The 26,785-nt window shown below is 39.1% G+C and overlaps 1 protein-coding gene across 1 annotated transcript in view; it reads right to left on the reverse strand.

Moving 5' to 3' along the window:
• Positions 1–26,445, reverse strand: part of MYOM1 (myomesin 1) — a 66,345-nt gene extending 39,900 nt beyond the window's left edge. Inside the window, exons 1-9 of the mRNA XM_030477150.1 lie at positions 26,010–26,445; positions 17,201–17,338; positions 12,184–12,394; positions 10,401–10,558; positions 6,189–6,281; positions 5,155–5,243; positions 4,965–5,027; positions 3,824–3,988; positions 3,071–3,232 (exon numbers count right to left, since the gene is read on the reverse strand). Coding sequence (XP_030333010.1) covers positions 3,071–3,232; positions 3,824–3,988; positions 4,965–5,027; positions 5,155–5,243; positions 6,189–6,281; positions 10,401–10,558; positions 12,184–12,394; positions 17,201–17,338; positions 26,010–26,437 — 1,507 coding nt within the window. The 5' untranslated portion in view covers positions 26,438–26,445. The remainder of the gene's footprint in view (positions 1–3,070; positions 3,233–3,823; positions 3,989–4,964; positions 5,028–5,154; positions 5,244–6,188; positions 6,282–10,400; positions 10,559–12,183; positions 12,395–17,200; positions 17,339–26,009) is intronic.
• Positions 26,446–26,785: the final 340 nt, after the last annotated feature.

The following is a 26,785-nucleotide window of genomic DNA, read 5'->3' on the forward strand; positions in this document are numbered from 1 at the left end:
CATGCATTCTGGTTAGGTAGCTGTCAAAGACATAGCTGAATTGAAAACTTGGCAGACTATATATTTACCTGCTCTTCCACTTAGCGGAAGAGGCTGGTATCTTGCCTTACAACCAGGCAATAGCTCAAACAAACATATTCACACATTGGATATACAATACTGAATTAAATAACTCCAGACATAGTCCTTCCTTTTTTGTTTTTGTTTAGCTATGAACTTCAAAGGTATCAAACCTTTTGAAGTTCAATTATATTACACATACACATATATCATTGTGGAATATAACCTTCATAAGGATAAGCATAGTGTTCCTTTCAAGTGTTTATCGCAAACCTGGGACTGCTGGTGTTCAAGGGCCTTGACTCTAGCATCAGCTTCTGGACATATCTTATCTAAAGCTTTAAAAACCAGAGCACAGTGCTGGTCACTGGGGAATCTTACTGTTTACACAGTCAGTTTGATTTGTGAGATAGGGTCATTTTCATGCAGAGAAAAATAACCTTTGCAGAAAGACTGTATGAAAGACTTTCAAAGAAGAGAGGTTGTTTCTCTGCAAAATAACATCAATTTGTACAATTACATGTAGCATTTTTCAAACCTTCTTGTGAGCTACTTCAAAAGACGTGACATAGACATGAAAGATGTATATACCTGAAGAAAACAATATTTTGCTAGTAAATACTATTCATACATTACATCTAAATCCCAGACTTCTTAGAAAGGTTTGATGTTCCAAGGCATTACAGGATTTTGTATTATAATATACAGGAATCCCTATTTTTCATGTTTTTGCCTTTCAGAAAAAAAAAAGCCTTATAAGAGAATTTAACATGCTTCATTAAGTAAAACAGTAGTCTTCAGGAAAAAAAAGAACCCACACTGTCTTCTCTTATAGGCAGATTAACATCACATGGAGCTTTTGAAGCTGCACCAAAGTTACTGAGTTCAGGTTCTAATTACAGCATTTTTTTTTTTTAATGACAATGTACAGAATAAGCAATCCAGTTAACAAAACAAGAACCTGAAGAGTAACAACAACATGTGTTCAGTGATCTCCATATGAAAGCTTTTACTGCTCATATATTCCGCTTAACAGAACATGAGACACCGCAGTTTTGTTTCCAAGACAGACTAGGAAATAGCTGGGACAACCAGCATTTCTGATCAGCCTCTGGGGAGCTAGGATTTCATCCCTGATGGCTTGCTGACAAATGCTGACCTGTAGCCATGGCAGAAGAGTCACACACACGCCCTAAGCCTGTCTAAAGACCTAATGTTATGTGCTGGATTAGTGCATCGCTTACTTCCATCAATACACAGGGGTTTCAATGCATGACACAGAAAGACAACCACTTGTGCTTAAATACCACAGCTAGCCATTTATAGCAAATTTGTTTACAATCTAAGAGGAGCAGTGAGGAATATAGTAGCCAGCTGAGACTGTGGGGACCATTTAAGTAGGAATGTAGAATTAATCTAATTAGAATTTGGCAAACACGCTGATTGGCTAGTAAAATACTCTGGTGAAAGTGGCAGTGGGTTTGCAGTCAGGTCATATCTGCATTGGCAGAAGATGTAACAGGAACAAGGGTGATTATTTATAGAGCAGCACAATTTAAAACAAAGCAAGAAAGACAAATCCTATTTCTTGTCACAGATGCTCATTTCAGTACTTTCCTCAGGTGATGAAAACATCTGCTTCAGTCATATTTTCTGAGCAGGCCGTTGTCTCGCACAGCTCTGCTGGACTTGGCAGCACAGTACCGTTCTGGGCATGATCTCAGAACCAAGAATTTTGAGAGCCGTTTGAATTAGCATTACGCACTTCAGCTGCTTTTAGCAGCTGAGACAGATATAGAATCAGCAGGCAACCTGATAGCCATGGCTCCTTCTAAAGAAATATTTCTCTAACAGAAATTCAAAGAAATTTTTCATGGTACAAGCAAACAACACCCAGAGAAATTACATTTTAATTCCACACTTTGCTGCTTTAATTTAGAGAATCACAGAACGATTGAGATTGGCAGACAACTCCAGAGATCACGTAGTTCAAACCCTGGCTCAAAGCAGGGTCAGCTAGAGTTTGTTCCCCAGGACTGTGTCTAATCGGGTTTTGTTTATCTCCAAGGATGGAGACTCCACAGCCTGGCTGGGTAACATGTTTCAGTGTTCAACTACCCTTTGAGTAAAAAAAGTGTTTTCTTATGTTTAAATGAGATTTCTTGTATTTTAATTTGTGCCCATTGCCTCTTGTCCCGGCACTAAGCACCACTGAAAAGAACCTGGCTCTGTCTTTTTTGCTCCCCTCCATCAGGTATTTATATATATGGATAAACTTACCCTAAGCTCCCTCTTCTCCAGGCTGAACAGCCCCAGCTCTCTCAGCCTTTCCTCATATGAGAGATGCTGCAAGCCCTTAATCACCCTCACAGTCCTTCACTGGACTCAATCCAGAGTCCATGTTTCTCTTGTACTGGGTGGCTCAGGACTAGATCCAAAAGTCCAGATGAGTTTCACCAGTGTCGAGTAGAGGGGACGGACCACCTCCTCAGCCTGCTGGCAATGGTCTTCCTAATGCAGTCCAAGATGCTGCTGTCCTTTGCAACAAGGGCACATGTTCACCTTGGTGTCCACCAGGATCCCCAGGCCTTTTCTGAAAAGTGGCTCTCCAGCCATTTAGCCCCCAGCCTATGCTGGTGCATAAAGTTATTCTTCCCCAGGTGCAGAGCTTTGTGTTTCTCTTCCACCATATTTTTTCCCACATTGTGCATTAGAGAGAACCCCTCAAATGGTGCATAAAATCTTGATCAAAACAGTGCAGTTTAGCTAGCAGTGAGATGGTTACAGAACTACATTTTTAAGTTATGAGGTAGATTTTTCCTCTTAATTAAAAAACTCTTATTTTTTTTTCCCAGAAATAACAATTGGAAGTTATATTGCTAGAAGCTATTAATAGAAAATAATTATTCTCTTTTTGTAGGGAAAAAAGTACCTCAAATGCCTGATACTGATTTTGCCAGCATGTTTTCTTCATTTCTGTAGTGAATTCTGTTCACAAGACAGTACTCACCTCGAACAAAGACATAAGCACTGTACTCTTCATAGTAGTCTCCCATCACCACTCGTAGAGTGTAAAGACCTTCATCTTCCTTGTTTGCATGATTCAGTGTTAATGCAGCTCGCTCCCCGCTCCAGTGCATCTGGACCCATTTGGATGGTGTAATAAGAACACCTTAAAATTAGAGAATTTAATGATGAGAACTAGCTGGATCTACTGAGGAATACATTCGGAATACAGAGAATATATTGGAATAGATTGGAAATACACAAGAGACCATTCTTATTATGCCACTTTTTGTCTTCAAATACAATCATAAAGTACAGCTAATTCTGCTCTCATGCCAATTTTGTCTTCAATTTCAAAGTGTAACTTCAGAAAGCAATAGCTTTTTTATCAGCTGTTGCACAACACGTTTGTGCAACTAAAGAAATGTTTTGGCATATAAATAAATAGTAAAAGCTATGTGGGCTATGCAGATGGGACACATAGATGTTGGAGTTGATCAAAATGCTTCTAATTTAAAAAAAAATTTAAGACAGAAAAAAATCCCTAGAAGACATTTTCACGGTGTTTCATCAGTTTTCTAGCTGTGGTTGCACTTCCAAATGCTAAATTTTGAAAAACTTTTAACTGAAAAGGAGAAAATATTACTGTTTGAAAAATCTGAGAAAGTGATGACCAAAATATAACAGTCACATATGCTGAAGTGAGTAAAGGTTTATGTGAAAGAAGTTTATATTTTTTCTTGTCAAACATTCTCACCATTTCTGTACCATTGAATTTCTGGTTTGAAGCGCTTGATATCAGGATTGATGACAACTGTGCAGCCCAGACTTATTGTCTCCCCTTCTCTCCCAAAGGATACATCAAACTTGTCGACAAAGCTGATTTCAAACCTGGAAGCATAGCCGTGAGGGGTAACGCCAACTGTATAATGAAAAAAGAATCTGGCTGTTTACTTTTTCCTTCCTTTTGTGACAAGAGTAGGAAGCAAAAGTACCCAATGATTACGAATACAATCTCAGGTAAAGTTTAGGGTAAAAATAGCAAAAATATATATTAAGTCATCATCTTCACAGGTAATTGCAGTGTTAAATAATGCAAGCTCTTACTACCACAGAGAATCAACTATTTCTTTATTCATGGAACTCTAGTTCTTACAGCTAGTTCATTTTGTAAGGGAGAGGCTCCTGTAGAATTTCATTCCAGAATTTCCACAATTTCAGATGCAGTGTTTTATCATTTTCTCATAAGGTTTGCTTAATAATTTAAAAAGACTTCTGTTTATGACTAAGGGTTTGTTCAGTTAAGCTGATCTTTAGCTTATATGGTTCTTCTCTTTCCCTGTTTTAACTCCTTGCTCCATCTCAGGGCAGTCATGTGTCCACTCAGCCCTCATTTTTATAAGCTAAATAAGCCTTCTGGGGGGGCTTTTAATATAAAATGAGCTCTTCGTTCTCCCAGGCATTCAGGTAGCTTGTTTCTGTACTTGCTCCTGAATTTATCTTTCCTGATGGTGTGTGACCCAAGTTGTGCAGTGTTCCGGACAGAATATACTACGTGCCTTACACTTGTACTGCACACACATGGCACAGGGGCCTCCATGTTTCTTTCAAAACAGCTCAGCTGATAAAACCTAGGGTCACATTTTCCTTTTGCACAACTGCCCTACAGTGGTAGCTTTCAGTCTTCCTGTGACCAATGGGTATATGCAGATCATTATCTTCCTTTCCCATAACCATTTTCCGCTATAGGTGAGGCTAACACCAGCTGAAACTGTAGAACTCAGTACCTTTGTAAATCAGACCTGCTTCTGTTTTAAATAATATTCTACTTAGTCATTTGGCATGATGTTGCAACTGTAAATGGGTATGATGTCAAACAAACATATATAGCAACTTACAGCCCAGAGGCATGGAAACAGTTCCAGAATGCAAAAGACTTGCATCAATTTCTCCTTTGTACCCTAGACAGAAAATGAACAACTCCAGTCACTATCACCATGAGGTAAAGGGCTCTCTGAGCCACAAAAGCAAAAGTGGTAATGTACATCTTAACCAAAAAATCCCGAAGGAAATATCTTTTAAACTTACTCTTTACCACGAGGGAAGCAAAAGCTGAAATTTCTCCTTTAACATTCATAGCAGAGGCCCGATACTGAGCAATGTCATCAAAATCACATCTGAAAAGACAGAAATTGTTAGGCAGGGCACTCGTTTACTCCTTGGCATAGCCTCTCCTATGTTTTAGATTAAGGAAACCCTTAGAAATCTGGGTAAAATCTATATAGAAGTAAAAGCTTGGGAGACAGACACACTGGACACTGGATTGATTGTAGCCATTAACAGCTACATTCTCTCAATGTTAAAAAACAGTGTTTGAAATAAATGTCCCTCTTCAAATACCACTTGCAGATTTGAATTTGAGAATACAGCAGAAGTAGGAGAAAATGTCTGATAATATTTATCTAAGTTATCTCTAAATTATCTCTAATTTACTGTCTTCTCTGGAGAGATTCCTAACGTGGAAGCTGTAGAAATGGTAGCTATCATAACATATTTTCAATGGGCACCTACCAGTATCTAAATTGTCAAATCTAGATCATTGCTGATTGTCAGATTAAGTGATTAGGTCTCATGTTTTCAATGTTTTTTAATGCAAAGTGACTGAAAAAAAAATCCCATTTGGAGGATGAGTACTGTTAAAGCTCTCTCTTGTGTGTAAGTGAGGACATCTCAGTTCTGTTCCTCATTTCCATATGAATCAGGAACTTTGCTATATTCCAAAAACAGTTAACTCACGTATTTTTACTCTGAACTAGATTTTTCTCATGTTTAACTGTACTCATGCAGCAGACAAATACAAAAAGTAATCACAATGTCCTACATGTTTCTGACTCAGCCATAAATAGAATAATAGTCCAGATAAGTTATTCACTTAGGTAAATTCCATATCCTCTACCGAGGAAAACCAGACCTGCTTCAACATTTAGTAGACAACATTCACCTCAGCTGTACAAACTTGATATCTCTTACATCCCCAAGAGATTTGTTCACATTTTGCAGGTCTTTTAATCTATGACAAAATTTCAGATTAAACTCTCTTGTATTATCTTGTATTCCCTTACGTGCTAATCTCCAGTGAGTGCAGCCCATATCGACTTTCAATGATATACTTGCCAGGGTGAGCCTGTACATTGATGGGCACGTTGTTTTTGTACCTATGGAAAAACAAAGAAACAGTATGTCACAAACAGAATTGTATAATTTTACGCTTTAAAAGGTCAAGTGCTTGATGGTTGAAATAAAACACCAGTTTCTGCATATTTTTCTAGATAAACTGCAGTCTAATTTCCTGGGAAGACATTACACATCTTTGGAAGGGTAATCTCTCTCCCTTTCTCTTTGACCCCTTTGGCAGGAGAACATAGTCTTGAACGGGAAGAGAATCAGTTTGTACTACCATGAACCTCATGTTGCTACTTGTAAAGAAATGGAGGAGTCACATGAGCAACATCTCAAGAGTTTTGACAATTGTAAACAATTAAAATTCTGTGGCATCCTTACCTATTAGGTATCGTGCACATTTTGTTTTGTTTCCATATTTGACCTACTTTTAAAATCTGCATATTTACAAAAATATCAAGTAGAAAGTTTGGGTTTTTTTCTTTTTTACTTGCATGGCTAAGTTGACAGAAGGCCCAACAGGGTGAGAATGGTAAAGAAAAATTGTCTTGTGGGTAAAGTGCACTGCAGTGAGGGATCTAGCAAATGCTATGCTGTCAAAAACTTTTCTGCCTTTACAGGTATATACTATGAGTGTTTTCTGGTACAGGTATATCTTCAAGTAGGGAAAGTTTAAAGTAAGGATTTTGAAAGAATGAACCAGTACTGATCAAGTAGTGAGCTGGTACTGCTAATTTCAGAATTGAGACTCACAGAGGAAGAGTTCATGTAAATCCCTCCTGACCAACTGTTGCATAAAAAGTCACTCATTTAGAACAATACATGGTGTAACCAAGTAAGTGTTTGAGTGAATCCTGTCTTAAGTAAGTACTACTAATGCGGAACAAACTGGTGATAGAATCATAGAATCATAGAATCGTAAGGGTTGGAAAGGACCTTAAGATCATCTAGTTCCAAGCCCCCTGCCACGGGCAGGGACACCTTGCCCTAAACCACGTGGTCCAAGGCTCTGATAGAAGTCTAATCAAATTACACACTGAATTGTACTCAGTACATTTAGGATTGATTTGAGGTCTATAAAGAAAGAATGTTTCCTAAGATAGTGTCTTCTAACATAGCTTTCGCTGTGCTCCATAAGGTACATATATAAGGGAAGCAGAAATATGAATGATGAGAGATAAAAGTATCTTCATTTCTTAGTCTGATATAACTTAAATAAAACTTTCTCTTTACAAGTCATAACAGATATCCAGCCAAAGAGCTTTGCTTCTTCATTTCTGATTTTAAATTTTAAATCTCTCATGATTTTCAGTCAGAAAAGGGAACTGATCTGGTGTCAGTGGCTTGACCACTTCACCAAACAAGTCAGTAATAAGTAATTTTATTTTTACCAAGAATACTATTAGTTTTATATATCTCAAGGTGAAACTATATCTGCAGTAAATCTGAAAACTACCTTTCAGAACTTTCAGTGTTATGGAATAAAGAATATTTCCCTGGCTACAAATATTTGGACACAGTAATACACTGTGGTTTTTCCAAGTGAGTGAGGATCATAATGCTTTTCACCCTTCCTCTCAGCAAGATGTCTATAAATAAGGGACTCAATGCAGGGCAATACTCTCTATTCTGGACTTCAAACAGTTGCAGAGATGCTTCAGCTTATTATGGATCTCCTACTGCATTATCCTGACTTACTGCAAAGAATAATACATAGGTCCAGTAAGAGGTAATCGGTTCACCTCCACTCTTCTGGAGAGCACCACCTCACTGTGCAATGATGCCCCCCAGACTGATCTGCCTGGGAACATCTTATATTCTGTGTAATGTGTCTAATAGTTTAGAAAACAGAATAATGTCATTGGTTCTTAAAATTTTCAGGGAATATTACACCTGTGACACAGGACTTGATTCCATAATATCTTTAACTTTTCTCCAAAGGGCTGGGCAACCCTTGGATCCTGCTGGCAGTGAAGGCATTTAGTAGCATGTGGTGCTGTGCAGAAACAAGCTTTAACTCAGGCATGCCAGCAGTGAGAAGACTTTCACTTCTTTTGTCTTCATTATCAGGTTAGTAAAAAATAATTGATTCAATTTTCACTTATCCCTATTCATCTATTGAAAGAATAGGGCTCATGTGTTAGAAGGACCACTCGTTATTTCTGGAAACACAAATTCCAGAACAGCCAAGTCATTAGCTAATGTTGGACTGCAGCCTCCCACTGTCATTATGCACCAATAGTTTATGCTTTCTGCTACTGGTTTCAAATGTCCTGGGTTTTCCATATGCTTTTTCCAAGGGAGTCAGAACAGCTGCATCAGACAGTAAGATTTTCTTTAAAGAGAGTTCATGAAGCTTTATAATTTTTCAGGCATAGCATGAAAAGGTCTTCATTGCTTATACAAAGAATGACTGTTTGGAATACACAACTGACATTTCAGTATAAATGCTGAAAAAAGCTGACAGATCCAGGTCAGCACTGTTCTGTATCTCAGAGCAAAGAAAGACACCTGCTGAAATGGCTGTGAACTCTTTTTTATCATTAGTAGCCTGTAGCAAACTGAAATCCCTTTGGAATTCAGATGTATGGTAAAATGATGCATTAATTTCTACCACCGACATTTAGCACTTAGATGAAAAGCTGGTTCACAGTGAGAGCAAAGGCGAACAGCTGAAGGCTTGGTTTATCCATGTCAGGTTTTTGGGATAAGGTGAATCTCAACCAAAGTGAAAATGGCCCAGCTCTCGTGTTCTTAGAGCTGGATTACACCCAAGAACACAGCTGACCATTCCTTAAATCCAGCTGAGACCAGACCCAAAGGGTTTGTCTGGAATCCTCTCCAGGAGGAATGTCAAAACAGGACACTTGCAACCCTTACATGATGGGGAAAATGTGTGTGCAGAGCCTGGCTATTGGTTGTCACAGAGATCAAGTGACTTCATAGGCATCGGCTCTGGACTATTAATGTGCCTCTTAGTAGCACTTTTTATCAAGCCCCGAGATTAAGGTTTTTAAGACTTTTAGGGGGGTTGGAACTAGATGATCTGAAGGTCCTTTCCAACCCTTACTATTCTATGATTCTATGATCCTAAGACCTAAATAAATACAAAGTCCTTTAAGCAATTCAAGTAGTAAATTGCAAAATATAAGTATCACTTGACGTCATGATATTGTAAATATTTTCTGTTGTCTCCACAAATAGAATCTCCATAAGACTTATTCCTAACTAATGCTTAATGCTGAACATACGCTTATTCTTTGTCCATTTTATAAACACAAACATACATTTTATATATACATTCTAAAAGAATCTCTTAAATTAGATAATGAGCATCAAATCTCATTTTATGTTTGAAAAAAAAAATTACCTATTATCTTAATTACTTGATGGTATCAGTATAGCATGAAGCAGATAAGAAAGATCAGCTCAATAGATGGTGAGACAGGAAAGCTTCAAGTCACTATTAATTAAGCTAAATTCAATTCCAGTTAGGGTAAACCTTAATGCAAGAGTCAAATCAGACCTTCAGCTATGACTGAGAGTATATCTTGGAGTTCTTACAGTAAAGATTTTTTCAAAAGACCATTCAGGTGAAAAGAAAGTTTCCAACAGACTCCAAAGCTTTCAGTGGTCTTGGATGTATCTGCAGTCTTTGACTTCAAATAATTATGATGCGTCTGCTATGAACATCCTGCACCATGAGATCTCAGTTTCATGGAAATTCAGTACTGTAACTGCTCAGCAGCCAAACAGCTAGTTCATGACCAAAGCATGCTTTAATGCTTCAAGGACATTAACGGCATTTGTAGACTAAACAGAAGTATTTGGAAAACATTATTGTGAGGATAATACTGACTATAAATCACACTGTGCTACTTTTCCTTCATCAGCAGACAGAAATAATCTATTGGATGTCTCTATGAAAAAAAAATAAAATCTATATATTCCTATTGTTGTTACACAAAGTATTTTTTTGCCTTTTAATATTTTGGGGTTTTTTTGTACAAGGTGACTTGAAAGGTGTTTGAAAGGCCTCTGTAACCAATTTTTTTAATTGAACTTGTATCTTTCCAGAAAAAATACCATATTCACTGGGACAACTTCAGATACTGGTTATGTGGTGACTTTCAGTGCTAGAGGTACAAACTTACCACGTAACACGGGGTTCTGGCCAGCCAGCAACAGAACAATGAAATTTAACATTTTGCTTTTCCCAGATAGTGTGGGAACGAGGCTCGATAACGAACTCAGGAGCATGTAAAAGACTATCTTGATTCAACTTTTTGTGGAATGCCTGCGTCTCTTCTAGCTGGAAAAGAAACATTTGATTATGAAGTTCAGCAGTTATAAGTGCAAATTATTAATATGAAAGTATTAACAAAGTTTTCATCTTCCAGAAGTTCTACTTCCAAAATAGCTAGATTTGATTTTACTGGGGGTTTTTTTCCCTGAAAACTACCCTAAGTAAAATAATTTTCCACATTTAATTAATTTTTTTAGTATAGAGTGAAAGGTGAAACAGGTCTGAAACTCAGATGTCTTCTGCAATGCAAGATTGTGTATGCCAGATCATGTCTGACAGACCTGCTCTCAAACCTTACTGCTGATGAGTACTTTCCTCCTCGCAGGCACAACTGTTTCAACTACTTGGCTACCCATGCAGCTGGAAAAAAAAAAAAAAGTCTAATATATTATAAATCCTGTTTTCTGCAAACTAAACTCTTTATTGTCTGCCCTGACTTTCACTTACATGGAGAATTACAGATCCCTGAATTAAGTTTATTAGAAGAAGACAGCTTTCATAATTGTCTCAGTCTTTTATAAACTATGCAGTTCCAATTTTCCTTGCAATTGTTGCTTCTTAGTTCTGGACAGGTTCTACTTGTCCTCAATGTTCATGAAACACTAACTACTCATTATCAGAGGCCTAACACTCTCCAACACAGCTAAATAATTGCCCCTTATTTTTTCATGACAATACTTTTGTTAACACATTCTAGAATGCCTTTTGTATTTATACAACGACTGACATTATATTGGCTGATATTAAATCTGTGACCTGTTATAACTCCCAAATCCTCAGGTACTTCTACTTAGCCAGGCATTCCTTGTTTACTTGTTCTTTTTCCTTCTGTGTGTAGTAACTTCCACTGGTCATTATCATATGTCACCTTCACTGTTTCTCAATTTTTGAGATGATTTTGAATATTCACCTTGTCCTTTAAAGTGTTTACACCCTTTCCAACCTCATGTCATGAGGATATTTTATAAGCATATTGTCAATTCTTCTGCTCAAAAGATTAGTAAATTTGCTAAATGTTTATGCTTGATATATTCTGCCAGTCTGGTATTTGTAAGTACACTCTAATTTTTTAAGAAGTTGCACAATAATATCAAAGCTATCCACAATTAGAGATTCAGTTCCAGATGTCTTTGGCAATTCCCTCCTTAATTTATACCTTGTGATTAAGACTCTGGGATAAGCACTATGGACAAGCTTGTTCCTAGGCCATAAAAATCCACAAACTACCCCATCACCTTCTTATTAGTAAGGCATGTGTACTGGCACTTTTCTTCTCTGCCCAGCAACTACTCCATTGCCCAGGTGAAGGATGCTGTGCCGTTTAACTAGGTGTGGGCATCACCAAAGAGCATCCCCCAGCCTCATTCTCCCTCCCTTCCTCCCAGCACAGTAGAAGCGTTCCTGGTGCCTGCATCCAGCACAGTGCCTCTTTTCTTACCCATCTGACACCAAAATAAGAAGACTTTAAGCCACTGAAAAGATTTCCATTGAAAATGCTTCGGGTTTTACTACCATTATTGTGATTGCTCATGGTGTAAATCAGGGCCCAGCTGTGCTAGGCACTTTGCAAACACCAAACAAAAAAGACCCATGCTGATTACAGCATAGGTGTTCATTTTTACTCTTTTTACCTTTTTCTTCAGGGCCACACGTTCAGCAGACTCCCGGATCGCTACCTTCCTTGATTTTTTCTCATGATGTTCCTCTTCAGAAGTTGACTTGGCCACCTTGCTCACACTAACTCCTTCACCTGTGGCAAAAAGATTCCTCTTCGCAACATATGCAGCACTTTCTTTAATTCTTTCTTCTTCTGTGTCTGTGATCCCGCTGACACTCACTTCTCTGAAAGAATTTTTAAAAAGCAGAATCCTGTTGGAAAATGCTGAGAACATGTTCCATTTATACTCTCTATCAAATTAGCCAACTACAAGGGACAACACTTTTTCATAACATGTTTCTGCTATAGCAGTTTCATATGTATTCAAAGCAGAAACAGAGGGACCATTCAAAGCGATCCAGAGGGACCCTGACACGCTTGTGAGGTGGGCCGATGCCAACCTCATGAAGTTCAACCAAGCCAAGTGCAAGGTCCTACACCTGGGCCAAGGCAATCCCAGGCACAGCTACCGGTTGGGCGAAGAAGACATTCAGAGCAGCCCTGCGGACAAGGACTTGGGGGTGTTGGTCAATGAGAAACTGAACATGAGCCGGCTTCAGCGTGCACTCGCAGTCCAGAAAACAACCATATCTGGGGCTACACCAAAAGAAGCAAAGGAGGTGATCCTGCCCCTCTACTCTGCTCCCGTAAGACCTCGCTTGGAGTACTGTGTGCAGTTCTGGTGTCCTCGACATAAGAAGGACATGGAGCTGTTGGAGCAAGTCCAGAGGAGGACCACGAGTATATTGGGTTGGAGCATGTCCCATACAAAAACAGGCTGAGAAAGTTGGGGCTGTTCAGCCTGGAGAAGAGAAGGCTGCGTGGAGACCCTCATAGCAGCCTTCCAGTATCTGAAGGGGCCTACAAGGATGCTGAAGAGGGACTCCTCATTAGGGACTGTAGTGATAAGACAAGGAGTAATGGGTTCAATCTTAAACAGGGGAAGTTCAGGTTAGATATAAGGGAGAAGTTCTTTACTGTGACGGTGGTGAGGCACTAGAACAGGTTGCCCAAAGAAGTGGTAAATGCTCCATCCCTGGCAGTGTTCAAGGCCAGGTTGGACAGAGACTTGGGCGACATGGTCTAGTGTGAGGCATCCCTGCCTGTGGCAGGGGTTTGGAATTGGATCATCTTAAGGTCCTTTCCAACCCAAACTGTTCTATGATTCTATGGAAGGCTACCGCAGAACAACTGAGTAGCTCACTGTTTAAAGTCATGTCCGTTTTCAGTGCCTCTCTGTGTAACCATGCCATATACATTTTCAGTTTAACCATTATCCTTCTGTGGTTTTATATCTCCATCACTATAAAATTAGTGTAAGGCATACCCACAGATCTTAAATTACTGACTTACAGCTGCAGTATTCATAACAACACTACATAAGGGGCAGGAGGTAATTGTGACTGTATAACAATGTCCTCACCTGTGATTTATGCAAAAAAACCACATTACTGTATGTCACAAAAAGTTCTCTTTATTTATAGAAAATTCAATCCTGCAATGTTTGTAGGGTTACTGTTCTTCCAAATGTTTTTGAGAAGATGTGTTGAAGAACCCTCCTCAGGTTTTCTACAGAGGTAAGATGCAAAGAACAATTACTCTCAGTGGATCCAATCTTGTTTCCATATGCACATGTGGAAGTACCATTGCAGCCATATTGTTTTGGCACTGTCAGAACATAAAAGCTGCTATAGTAGTGCATATACAATGAGAGCTCCTTGACTTAAGGAGAAGCAGTAATATCTTTTTGCTGAGTTTAGTTACTTTAGGGTAACATTAGATGGCACACTGAAAAGAGGTTCTGTTTAAGTTCTTGTTAAGTGCCATCTTGCAAGCACTATAGAGACAGCAGCCTCTGTTGATTTCCAGAATGTGCTCAAGCACAGCCTCGCTATTTTATCGTAAAATGCTCACTACTGCTGCAAAGTGAAAAGATGAGGATGAATGCTTTTTTTTCATTTTCTGTAAGACTGCTGATATTATGCATTTGATAGCACATCTCAACGCTCAAGAAAATTTGGATTCAAGCCTATAATTAACTACCCAGCCCCCTATTTTTGGGCTAGAAGTCAGTTCAGTGAGATGCAAGACATCCAAGCAGTGGAATGTACTGTAAACTTAATTACATGTAAAAATTGCTCAGAAGAGTCAAATTGACCTCCCTCATGTATCCAAACTTTGCCTTGAACTTTCTGTGTTTCTGGCTTCTTTAGCAGGATGATCATTAAAAGTATCAGTGGCATGATTGATTCCCTTCACTTAGGCACATCAGTTCTCCCCACAAATATCATCTGAAGCTGCAGATATATGGCAGAGATATGTAAAGATGATTTTCAAAGCCCATTTTAATTAATACGAATGTAGCTATCTACATTCAGTTTAAATGAGTCAGTCAAATTTTCTTTCAAAGGCAAGCTGGCATTATTTCCTCCTTTATTACAGTAGTTAAAATCTCAGCAGTTTCACAGGATAGGCCCACTCCTCAAGGCATAAAGCATCTTCTGGGGGCTCATGAATATACTCAGACTAATATAGGTCTCAGCATAGTCATCTGCAGTAGTGGTCCCCAGATGCTTTTCATCAACAGTATTAAATATTTAGATTTGCTAACCATTCCTTCCTGCCATAATCTTCCCAGATCAAAGAGAAACATGTTCCCTGAAAAGATGAATGCATCAGAAAAAGCACACAGTACCATTTAAGAATTGATTCTGCAGTCAGGTCTCAGAGGTTTCAGTAGAAAACCTTTTTCAAAAAGAAACAATAGGATCAAACCCCATATGGCACACACTAAATATTATTTAAAGGGTATCTGCCATCTGCAGTCCTTTGGCAGAGGCTTATTAGTGGCTGCAAATAGTTCCATGAGACACATCCAGTATCATTAGCACCTATGGTATTAAATCAAGCTCTGGGTGTTTTGTTATCTAGAATGCTGGCTGTCTGTCCGTAATTTTATCTTGCAAGAATTAGGCTAGGTATTCTAGAAGAATAGTTGTGAATGGAATAATTTGAGCAAGGGAACTTTCTACAGCAGAACCTGATGGCTCTGAAATAGAACCAAATAATGGAAACAGTGACATGGTGCTGAAGGTCATCCAACAGCACAGGCAACAGCTCCAGTGAACCCATGGAGAGCTGACCTTTATAAGTAACTATGCCTTGTAAAAGCTATCTGCCCATAGGAAACAACACATCAATTTCACAGAGGAATCTGGGAATGACATATAACAAACATGCACGTGGTTCAATGGGCTTCAGCTGTTATCTTTCAAACAAAAATAAATATCTGACAGGAATGTGGCAAGCAACTTCTGCAGTCTTGGCATGTGGTCATGAACATGATGCCAGCAGAAAAAAAGCCTAAAAAAGACACACCAACCATTTCCTGCCATGTTTAGTTCTGCACCCTAACAATCATCATATGCTCTTTTTATATTTTTTTACTAATTAAAACCAATATTTGGGTCATTTCAGTAGCACAAAAGCACGCACAACTTCCTGAGTTACCATGTGCAAAAAGTAAGATCGATACCAAAAACACTAAGAAGCAGCATAGTAACAATGATGTAAGAATCCGAAAGGATCTTTTAATGTAGGAAGCCAAAATATTGCACAGACACAAATAAATGAAGCTACACACTATCCCTAGCCACCAGTCATGATTTTCAGCTATTGACCAACACTATAAATTTTACTTTTGTAGACTCAAGACACAATAAAAAGGGAGGAAATTTGTGCCTGAGGGCATGGAAGACAGACACAAAGGTAGTGAGAAGCCTTGAAAATGTCACTGCAAGTTTTGTATGAGACATATTTGTGTATTTCTATCACAGAAGATATAGCTGAAACTGCAAAGCAATGGCTTAAAAAGGCAACAGTGTGTGCTTCTGAATGTGGTTTGGATCAAAGAGCAATGAATCTGACACAGAAATTTACAAAGGGTGAAAAAAATTTGCTCCAGATAGTGGAGGGAAATAATAAAAACCAAAACTGCTGGTCTCATTGCAAAAGCATCACAAACGTTCAAAAGGCCAAAGCAGTAATGTCTCCAACTGACAAAGTGGAACTTGGTTTCACATGTAAGCACAAGTTGAACACAAAGCAGAAGTGACATTGGGTGTTGATTAAGCACTAGACAGAAAAGCACTGACTCCCAGAAACAGCTTGGATGTGCCCCATGAAAATGCTGCGTGGCAGAAGAAAGACAAGTTGAAAGAAGGGTTCTGTTCAACTGCAGGCGAACAAGAAATTTTACTCCTGACCTCCAATCAGGAACGAGTTTTCCACCCCACACCCTGGTATATATAAATCTGAACAAGTGACTATGCTTGAGCTGCCAGAGACTCCTAATAAAATCAATATGCCATACCCCAAAAAGGGCAGGGGAGCCTCCTTGCTCATGTTGGTTCTGGCTTCCACATAAAGTTCACATTCAGCTTTATTGAGGACACTGCTGAAGTAAGATCTATTACATCGGTAGTAATCATGCAATAAATACCAACATGTGAGACCAGTATGAACCATTACAATGGATTTGAGAAAGTATTTGGTTTCATTCCAGGTTTTCCCTGGGTCAGAACAAAACATTAACACAGAATTTCATTGTTTCTATGTTTAATGCTTGGTAAGAGACATTGAATTACAGAACTGTCTTCAAACCAAAAGAATAAACTAAATAATGTGTACAACATGCTTGTCTGGTTCCCAATAAGCAGGGTTATAATTATATCTTAATTTCATAGAAAGCACCCTGGCATTGTGTTCAAAACAAAGTCCAGACATCTAGGTTCATTTGTCCTGGCTCTGGGTGATCAATGTCTGATTTTCTGCCAGTCAGCTGACTTCTCTTTGTCTTTTTATCACTCATGTGAAGTGCAAACAATCACCTTGAGATCCATGGGTGTGAGAAAAGATTAATGGATGTTATTTCATAATTTGTTAATAAAATGTCAGAAAGACAATACCAAACAAAAGGAAAGTGAACATACCGTCCTGTGAATATGGGCACTGAGTAGTCTACGGCTTCGTTCTCTTTGCCCTCAGACACAAAATTCTGTTTTGCTCTCTTTGCTTTGGGACTCATCTTATAGGATTGATCTTCAATCATTAAATTGGAATTTTTCAGTCTGAAATAAAAATAATATTGTTAAATTAAGAAAAAAAAAAGCTGTTAAGAAACACTCCAAAATAAGACTAAAGTACTGAAAATTACTGCTCTATTGACAATTAAGAAAATATAATTTTCATAGCCATGTCTTCAGAGTTATTAAACAAGTAACTAAATGCACTTTTGACAAACTCATCATTATAATATAATATTGATGCCCTGTGATACTAAATCTACATGGATACAATGAACACTATACCTGATAGCAATGCACATTTAATAGCTTCTTGCTTTGGGACTTGGAGAGTTTGCATACCCAGTTTTGTAGATCCTGAAGTCACTGAGGCCACTGAGTAATTCTGAAGATTGTATCTGAACTCATAATCTCTACTTTTCCAAAATTTACAGTCCTGAAATTGTCTAGTTCCCAAACAAAATGTTGGTGTGCAAATGTATTCAACGTAATAATGCATGTAAGTCTCTATACCGAAATTGCTGGGCAGCATATTGCTCAGTAACCAGCATTGCCATTACCACTGCTCTCCCATATCACCCCAATCCATCGAAAGTGTAGAGCTAAGTAAAGAAACGCCATTTCACATAGCACAGATAAATAGAGAATGAGTGGAGAGAAAGAAGAGCAAACCAAGGGGAAGGCTTCCCCTTCCCACCAGCCAGTGAAGCATATCTGAGGCAGTCATTTTGGGTTCATTTTTAAGATGGTTACAAACTGTGTTAGCAAAGCTCCAAATACCTCTGTCCTCCTTTCCTAGTGCAACACATCTCTAACTCCCAGGTCCATGGAATATCCTAATTAGCTGTCACCCTTATATTAACCTCCAAAGTGTCTATTCATCTGTCTCAACATCATCAAGGGAAATCATATGTGAGCCTGCTTTTGGTCTAGGGGTTTGTCTACACAGGATAAGCTTACCGCTTATGTGCAGAGGTACAGGAACAGGCACGTGGTTTCTCAGCAAGGCTCATTAGCCCAGACATGGCTAACCTGCTTCCCATACCCTGTGTAGCTTACACTGGTGTCTCTATGTGGCATGCTGTACACATATAATCCAAATTCATGCTAGTACTGGGCTCCGGAGAATGTTACGCATGCATAATGTAAGGTTATAGATGCATGCTTGGGCTAATGTTTTCCCTTGGCTGCAACCCTGTGAAAGTACCAAGGTCCAGAGTTGCCACCAACACAAGTCATATCGGGAAGAGTGCTTAGTTTCCAAAATACGTGTTAATAATCTACCCATGTGAGACTGTGTGTATGAGATCACATGGGTCCAGTTTCATTCTCCAGTCTTTCCTTCCTTCCTTTCGTTGTGCCTGTCCTTTTGCTCAGACCAAATTGTCTCCCTACCCAGTGCCTGATATATCAGTCTCCTCTACCTCTCTTAATGGCTTTCCTACTGCCACCTCTTCTCCTTCTTCACCTATTTCCTTGCCTGAACTTCACATCTCCTCCCACATCTGCTTTCCAGCCCTCATCTCTTTGCCTTGCCATTCCCAGCACTGTATGTAAGTTTCCCTTCCTTTCTGCTTAGTCCCCTTCTCATCAGACTTGACTGTATTCAGCTTGCCTAGCATAGCAGTAAGGCAGCCCTCTCCTCTGTGCTCCCCAGGTGCCCATTTTATAGCCACCATCTCCTACAGCACCACTGCCAAGAAAACTCAGTACAGGAGCTAAAAGCAACCCTGCATTCATTCTCCTTCCTTCCTCCTCCCCCTGTATCCTAGTTTCCATGCAAAGAGAAGCACAGCCAGAGAGGGGCTGTTGCACACACGCAGGACTGGGGCCAAGGGTTTACAACATTAGATATCATTGGGTTAGCCAAGGCATAGACCAAGTCTACAGGCGAGACATGCTGCCTCCTCCAGGGTCTGATGCCAGGCGCTGGCCAAGGCAGCCAGGGAGATAGTCAGAGGGAGGTAGATCCAGCTTTACGGACAGAAATACAAGCAGAAAACATTTGGGAACAGTCCAGGCAGAGTAAAACAAAAAGGAAGAGACAGCGTGAAACAGTGGACCCACTCCTGGGTTGGGCAATGATGTGATACAATCACTACGGCCAACAACAAATGCATTGGGAGAACTCATCAAATAAGTGGTAAGAAATATCAAAGGAAAAGTATTTTCATTATTTTTCATACCTGAACTATAGCCTGTAAGGAGCAGCAGTTCTTTACCAAGCAGGTGACTTTTATTCCTGTCCTAATTTAAAATGGGACAAACCTGGAATTTTGACTCTGACTGCAATCAGATTTCCTAGGGGCTTTAGGCTGAGCCCTTTAGGAGGCCACTTGATTCCTGGTTGTTTCTACATTGAAAATGATCTCAGTATATCATGTGAAGATCAGTTTAAATGTCAGAAAGTTTCTATTTTCATAAAAGTAGATGAAATGTGATGAAAATTGCAGCTCAAGCATTTTCAGCACTGTTAAATCCAGACTAGCTCTTTGTTCTTAAAGAATTTGGCTGCCCTGTCAGTTTAGTTTTCAGTTAAGGTCCAGATGACACACTCACACAGCGAATTAATGCGGAGTGTATATAGTACTTTCCATCACTCTCTTAGAACTTTTATTGGTATCTTTTCTATGTGTTTGGGGGTTTTCTTCCTATGTTTCACTTATAGCTCTCTAAAATTATTTGAAAAGGAAAGAATTGCTATAGGTTCTGTCTGTTTGATGGTTGTTTTTTTAACCAAACACTTCAAGTGTTTTAATTTTTTTCTGCCCACCACAGCTGGCTTTCTGCAAATATCCCCCAAATCTTTCAGATTGATGCTGGAGATCTTCATCCACAATGAAGCCTGAGAAACAGGAACCTAAGAAACTTGACCTGGACTAACCAAGGCTCTGGTGTGAAGTGTTTCACTGAATAATGCCAGTGGTGCTTTTAGGCCTGTTTCCTATTCCGGAAATGGTCAAGGGCACGTAAAAAGAAAGTTCATGTAGAGAAATACCTCCCTTGATAAATCCTTTTCATTTCAAGCAAAGACTTCGGGACATCCTGAGCCAGAGGTTGCATCCGGACTGTAGCAGTGATCTGAAGATTTATTTATGTATGAAAATAGCACTTTCTTTTGAACCTGTTTCAATCTGCCACTTTATATTCTCTTCTGTGCTTACATGCTGCTCTGTGTGGAAAATTGTTCCTTGTTCTCTCTGCACATCTTTCGCTATTTTATACCTGAGTGTTACATACCCATATTTGTGTCTTTCCTGAAGTAAGGGCCCCAGTGTCTTACCTTCTCCCAACGGAAAATATTCCACACCTCCTGTTACCCTTCTTGCTGATATCTGACCTTTTTATAGTTTCAGATGATTTGAGACTTTCTGAGATGATATTATCAGAACTGCATCTAGTATTTCAGCTATAAGCATACCTTAGATTAACACACTGACACAATATGCTTTCTGGTTTATTTTCACTTTCTCTCACAGCTGTTGCTAAATATCTAATTGCTTCATGGCCACATCAGAGCATCCAGCTAGTGCTTTCAGACAGGTATCCAGAGTCACTCCCAAATCTTTTTTAGAATTGCACTGCATAAATCAAGAGCTGAAATGAATAAATTTGAAGCAGCAGAAAATGTTTCTCCTTTCCAAATCCTCCTATCATTTGCTTTCATTCAGGCAGAGCTATATGGAGGCTAGTAGAAATGCACATTCAAATGGAGTTCTTTGCATAGGAAAACGAATTGATCACTATTTCTGTCATGAGGTTTATTTCCCTGTTTTCCTTTTTGGTTATTACTATTTCTTTCTCTGCAACACAAAAACTAAACCTTGGAACCATTATTTAAGTAGCCCAAAGGGGTACTCTGCTTTCTTGAACCAGATTCTAAAATCTTGCCCTTTATTTTAAAATGTTCCAACCTTTTACCTGATATGTGGAACAGAATCTTCCTGCAGGAGAAGGAGCAGAGTATCAGTGCTCTCTAGTTTCACAGGGAGGAACAGGACCATGACCTTTTAACAGCTTTTAGCCTCATTTGATATGCCCAGCTAGTGTACGTATGTGTGTTTTTTTTCCAGGTCAGATACTATCTGTACTGCCTTATCAAGGTTGGTGACCCAAGCCTACTATCCTCATTTCTTAATTGTTTTCAGCTTGTTAAAATATCAACACCAGCATTTTCCTAGTTTCTCAGCAGAGTCACTGAATTGGGAGTTCGGTGACTGTAAATGCTAAAGACACAGGCATTGTCCTGTAGAGATACAAAAAACATACAGATGCTATTAGCTTTTCCCTCTAGGCCAACAGAAGAGCTAAAGACAACAACACTGCACGGGGCCTCTAAAACTCCCAAGCAGAGGCTTTTGTTTTGATGTTGTATTCTCAGATAGAAATATACTTCAATATATTGGCACTGCCCTTGTTTCTGTGCCTGAAGGGCCAGGTTTCCACCCCTGTACAAACAGAGTCTGAACTCAATGGACGTAGAAATACGGTCTATGAGTGGACCACAAACGCTATTACTTTGTTATTCCACCCCTGCATGAAAAGCCACCTGTAATCTCTTTTACACCTGTAGGAAATCATGTATCTTGTCCTTAGCATGATTTTGTTACATGTCTCTCTCACTTTATTCCCACAGCAGAAAGGGATGCATTTGGTATGCACAATGGCGGTACCATCTGTACCTGCTGGAGGAGCTCCCTTAGCCAAGAGGCATTTTCCAGGATCTCTTTCTAGCAGCTGCTTATTACACAATATGCCATGTTTGAATTTACTCACATAAAGAGAAGCTAGTGGGTTGGCAAACCCAGTTACAGGAAAGAAAAACAAAGGATTTTCAGAAGAGAGCTCTTTAAAGTCAGCCTCTACAGATGAGAGGCACTCTCCGGTGACTATATTAATTTTAAGTTGCTGACAGATTTGTTACAGGCTTGGGCAATATTGCTGGCAATAATCATGCTGTTCCCTAACACAGCTTCCACAACAAACTTTTTTAAAGGGGAATTGTTTCCACATAGCAGGTCTCATTAAAACGATTTCCATGCTTGGCTGTGACGTTTGGAAGCCACCTTCTTAACCCTCACCTATAATAAATCAGAGGATGAGCAGCGCCAAGATCATGGTCTTCTTATGTTTCTTAAAGTGTATTATTTACTCAGCCCTGCCCTGATCCTGATTACAATATTGCTCAGAAAAGCATTCACTCTTACTGTCTGGTAGCCTAGTTAATTGCAATTTAGTAAGGCATCTCTCCTCTGTTTGCTTGGTTCACCTGAATTATGCCATGTGCTCTTTGCTATTTTGACCTGCAAAATATATGCAAATGCCTGAGTCACACTAATAACTTCTGTTTTCTCTGTAAGCATGTCTCTTATTTGGTGGCAGATAACTTGTCTGTGACACAATGGAATTGTCTGATGCTGCTGGCCAGGAAAACAACTCATGGAAAAACAGTGAAAGCTTGAGCAGAGGCAATTGAATGAGCTTCCAAAAAAAGAGGTAAAGGGGTTTAATCCAGCAGTCCTGTTTGACAGGCCTGTAGTGCTATAAGCAGCTTTGGCAGACCTGCCTCAAAGCTTCTCAGAAGCACACAGAGGATGGAGTGCTGCTGTGGGAAAAAAGTTCTTCCACAGGAGAGCAGCCTCTGAGGATGGGACATGGAAGAGGATGGGTGGCCACAGCAACAGCCTGTAGGAGAGAGCTGCCACCTCTAATCTCTACAGACCTTGCCTGCATATGGCTAGAGATGCCCCACAAGCTGGTAGGGAGGTCACCATTACAAGGTGACACTCGCTTTCTTTTAGGAGCCCAGGGTTTTGCAGCTTTGGCAAACTGTAACCAGCAAAGCTGCAAGCTGCTGTACTTGCTCTTGGTTTTGCCAGTTGTTTTCTTTCCTTTTACTTCTTCAAGCTGTCATGGTGTGAAGACTTGAAATGTGGGGAAGGGACAGCCCACTTGCAAATGGGGACTCTTCTGTCCTCATGAAAAAGCAAGCTGAAGTTCCTTCAAGCTGTCTATGTCCATGCTCTGGGCACTTTTTTTCGCTCAAGTGAGGCTTTGACATCAGAGAATTGGGTTCAGGTCAAGACCTTGCAGGTTACCTAGTCAGTCCTTCTCCGCTGCTTTCCCATGATAAATTCCTCACATAGCACCATCTGCATCTCAACACTGTTGTTATATGAACAATCTTTTCTGTATGGTGGCTACAGAAGATGATGAGACTTAAATTTTGCAAGTGTAATGAAGTTTAGCAAAAGCTACTTTAGAGAAAAATAAGAAGTAACCTGAATAAAAGCATAGTATTTGAATAGTATATTTTCCTGTTGGGCTTAATGATGTTTATCCACAAAAGTACGTCCATTATACATAAATGTATATTTGATGTTAAAATCCAGTGATATCCAATAATCAATTGTTACACAAAGAATTTTACCTGGGTTTGGATTCATGTGTCCATTCAGGTTTCAAGCAGTCACCACTCTTGTAGGACATTCAGACACAGCATTTCAATTCAAGGCCCTTTCTACTTTTTGAAAATTGAAAGAGTTTGGAGACTCATTTTACCTTTTTTGTGCGTCTTTTTTTTTTTCTACACTATTTCTTTCACATAGATGAAAACAGAAAGTCTGATTTGCCTGATTTATTTTAGTGATATTTTTTATCTCCACGTTATCCCTTGAAGTGTTTTGGGCTATCTGGGGTCACAGTACAAACTGGAAAGAATTACTTCAAATTTGCACTACATGCTAATTTACCTCTTGCAAATTGCAGAAAAATGGGCTCCAAAAACCAAATAAATACCAACTCAGAGGCCATATTAAACATAAAATTAGCTTAAATTTCAAGATTATCATTCAGATTTGTATTCTCTCGTACATTAAGTTTTGTGCAAGAGAGATTTGAATTGCGTGGCTTGAATCTCCTGAGCCCCAGTCTTACAAAGCAGCTCTGAGTTTCTCAAACATCCAGTACAAGGACAGGATCACAGAAAATAAGAAGTTACAGCTGATATATTCTTATCTCTGATTACCAGGATAGTTTACCCATCTGTTGGCAACTCCTGTACTATGGAGAATCTTAGAAGTATCACAAAATACACTATTTTAAAACCAAAGCTATTATCTCAAACAAAACCTCAGAAAACCTGGAAATGTTTTAAGTTTCTCTCCCAATTAAGCAATTCCATTTCCTTTAATATGAATTAATTTGCTGATGTTAGAATTCTTGGTGAGAATATACAGGTTTCAAAAGAAACTCATCTAACAAGCCAGAGTCACTGAAGTGTTTGTAACTGCGATTTGGAAGCAGCCTTTTGTTTGCAATATTTTTTTTCAACTTCAAGTAATGTTCTCATTTCTTGTAGGAACATTTTCTATGAGAAGGAGGAGGCTTTGGATTAGGGTCAGCAACAGCACGAAGGCACAGCTGCATCACTGCAGAAATTTGGGATATCTATCTTCTACCCAACTTGCTCTGGAAATGTAACCCTCAGTCCCAGCATCTCCTGTTTGCTTCCCTTCATCAGCTATTTATAAATTAGCTTCTCACTGCTACACTCAGTGGTTAATTATCTGCAAAAGTGAAATCGTTTAAACAACAAAGACTGGATATTACCCAGTCCAAGACAGTCAAATAGTCAGGTCATTCATCTAGGCTGTAACAGCTTGAGGTTCAAATTCCTGAACAGACCATAGCAAATAGAGACTTGACCCTGAACTCCTGAAAAACAAGTGAGGGCTGTAATCACTATGTATTGTTTACTGCAGTACAGTTTCTCCTTTCCTCAGTGGTTTTGGCCAAAAGTTCCACCATCATCCGTAATTCTTGGAGGATATTCAGTTTTCAAAATTTAAATTTTCTAATGAACAACTCGTGATCAGTTCTGCTAATAATACTCTAAATTTTGTATGAATATAACAGTGAGCAGATGTTTTGGGTTATGATTTGTTGAATATTTCTTCTATTGCTAACAGCTGCTCCAATCTTACTTTAATACTCCTCTAATTTCTGTAAATCTCTGAGATACATACAAATAATGTGAGGCTATGATATCTAAAATATTCTGTTAATGTAATTGCTTGAACAATGTTATTATCGTAATTAAACAAAAAACATGGCAGCTAAGCATAGCTGTTCTTCTAGTGCAAGATGAACACTTACTTCATGGTATTCCTACTTTGGAAATAGTATGCCTCAACCAATATACACTGTGAAAATTTTGGTTTCTTGAATCACTCAGCATAGAAATGAAACCATTAGGCCAAAGAAGAATTGTCTAATGATATACGGACATGTCAGCTCAAACTTGCATAAACAGCCCTAAGTTCTTTTACTACTCCAGTCTGGCCAGATAAGAGACAGCCTCAATCCAAAAGCTATCATCTCAACAGTGGACCTTAAATTCAGCTGTAGTAACATGGCTAAACAACTTGGAAGGAAAGGTGGCTCATGCCTAACCAGTTTGGAGCATCACTCAGCCACATCAGCATTGCCAGTGCTCTTATGCCAATCCAACCATCACACATGAATTAGTACAACAAACTAAGCTGATCACAGTCCTTCCTATTGCCAAAGCCAAAGGAAGATACCAAACTTGGAAAATATACATTAAAGCCAAGTTACAGAAAAAATTTCTGCTGAAAAGGGGGAGAGTTTTGACATTTATTTAAATGAGAGGTGGTTGGACATTTTCGTTTCAGAATATAACAGCTTTACTTACCCAAGACTGTAGGATTCAGATCCCAGCCTGTAGGCTGCAGCCAGCTTATTGATGGATTCAGATCCATGGCTGTAGGCAGCGGCGCTCTTACTGAGGGATTCAGAGTCAAGACTGTAGGCAGCAGATCTTTTACTTTGTGCAGCAGAGTGGTCATAGGCTGTAGATCCATAGCTGTAGGCTGCTGACTCAAGGTCATAGGCTGAAGAGCCATGACTATGTGCTGCTGAGGACTCAAGGCTGAAGTCTGCTGCAGATGCATGGCGATAGGCTGCAGAGCCCCTCGCGTAAGCTGTAGATCCTTGAGCATAGACAGCAGATTTGTTCTTTGTTTCCTTTTGGTACTGACTTACAGTGGACTGCAGTGCTTTATGGCGATATGCACAGTCATAGTGCTCGTGGTGTCTTTGGTAGAAAGGTAAAGACATCATGGGTGTCTTCTAATTATTTTTTTTTTTTGTGTATTTCTGAATGTAAATAAAAAGGACAGTGTCTGAAAAAGAACAGATCAAGGACTATTTTCCAAGAAAATTTTGAGTTAGCATACAAATAATATACAACTTCATACAAACTAACACAGAACTTAAAATCTCAAAAATGAAATGCAGTGAATTAAGGGTTGTCTTTTAATGATATGCTTTAGACTTTAAGATGGATTTGTATTTAAGTTTCAAGCACTCATGTGTCATTCATCATGACTAGAAAACCTTGCACTATTGTGTCTGTTCATTTGTAGTTGGTCTTGTAACTGCAGACTATTCAAGTTTTATGTGCTCAAC

The sequence above is a fragment of the Strigops habroptila genome, chromosome 1 (genome assembly GCF_004027225.2).
Source record: "Strigops habroptila isolate Jane chromosome 1, bStrHab1.2.pri, whole genome shotgun sequence".
NCBI lineage: Eukaryota > Metazoa > Chordata > Aves > Psittaciformes > Psittacidae > Strigops > Strigops habroptila.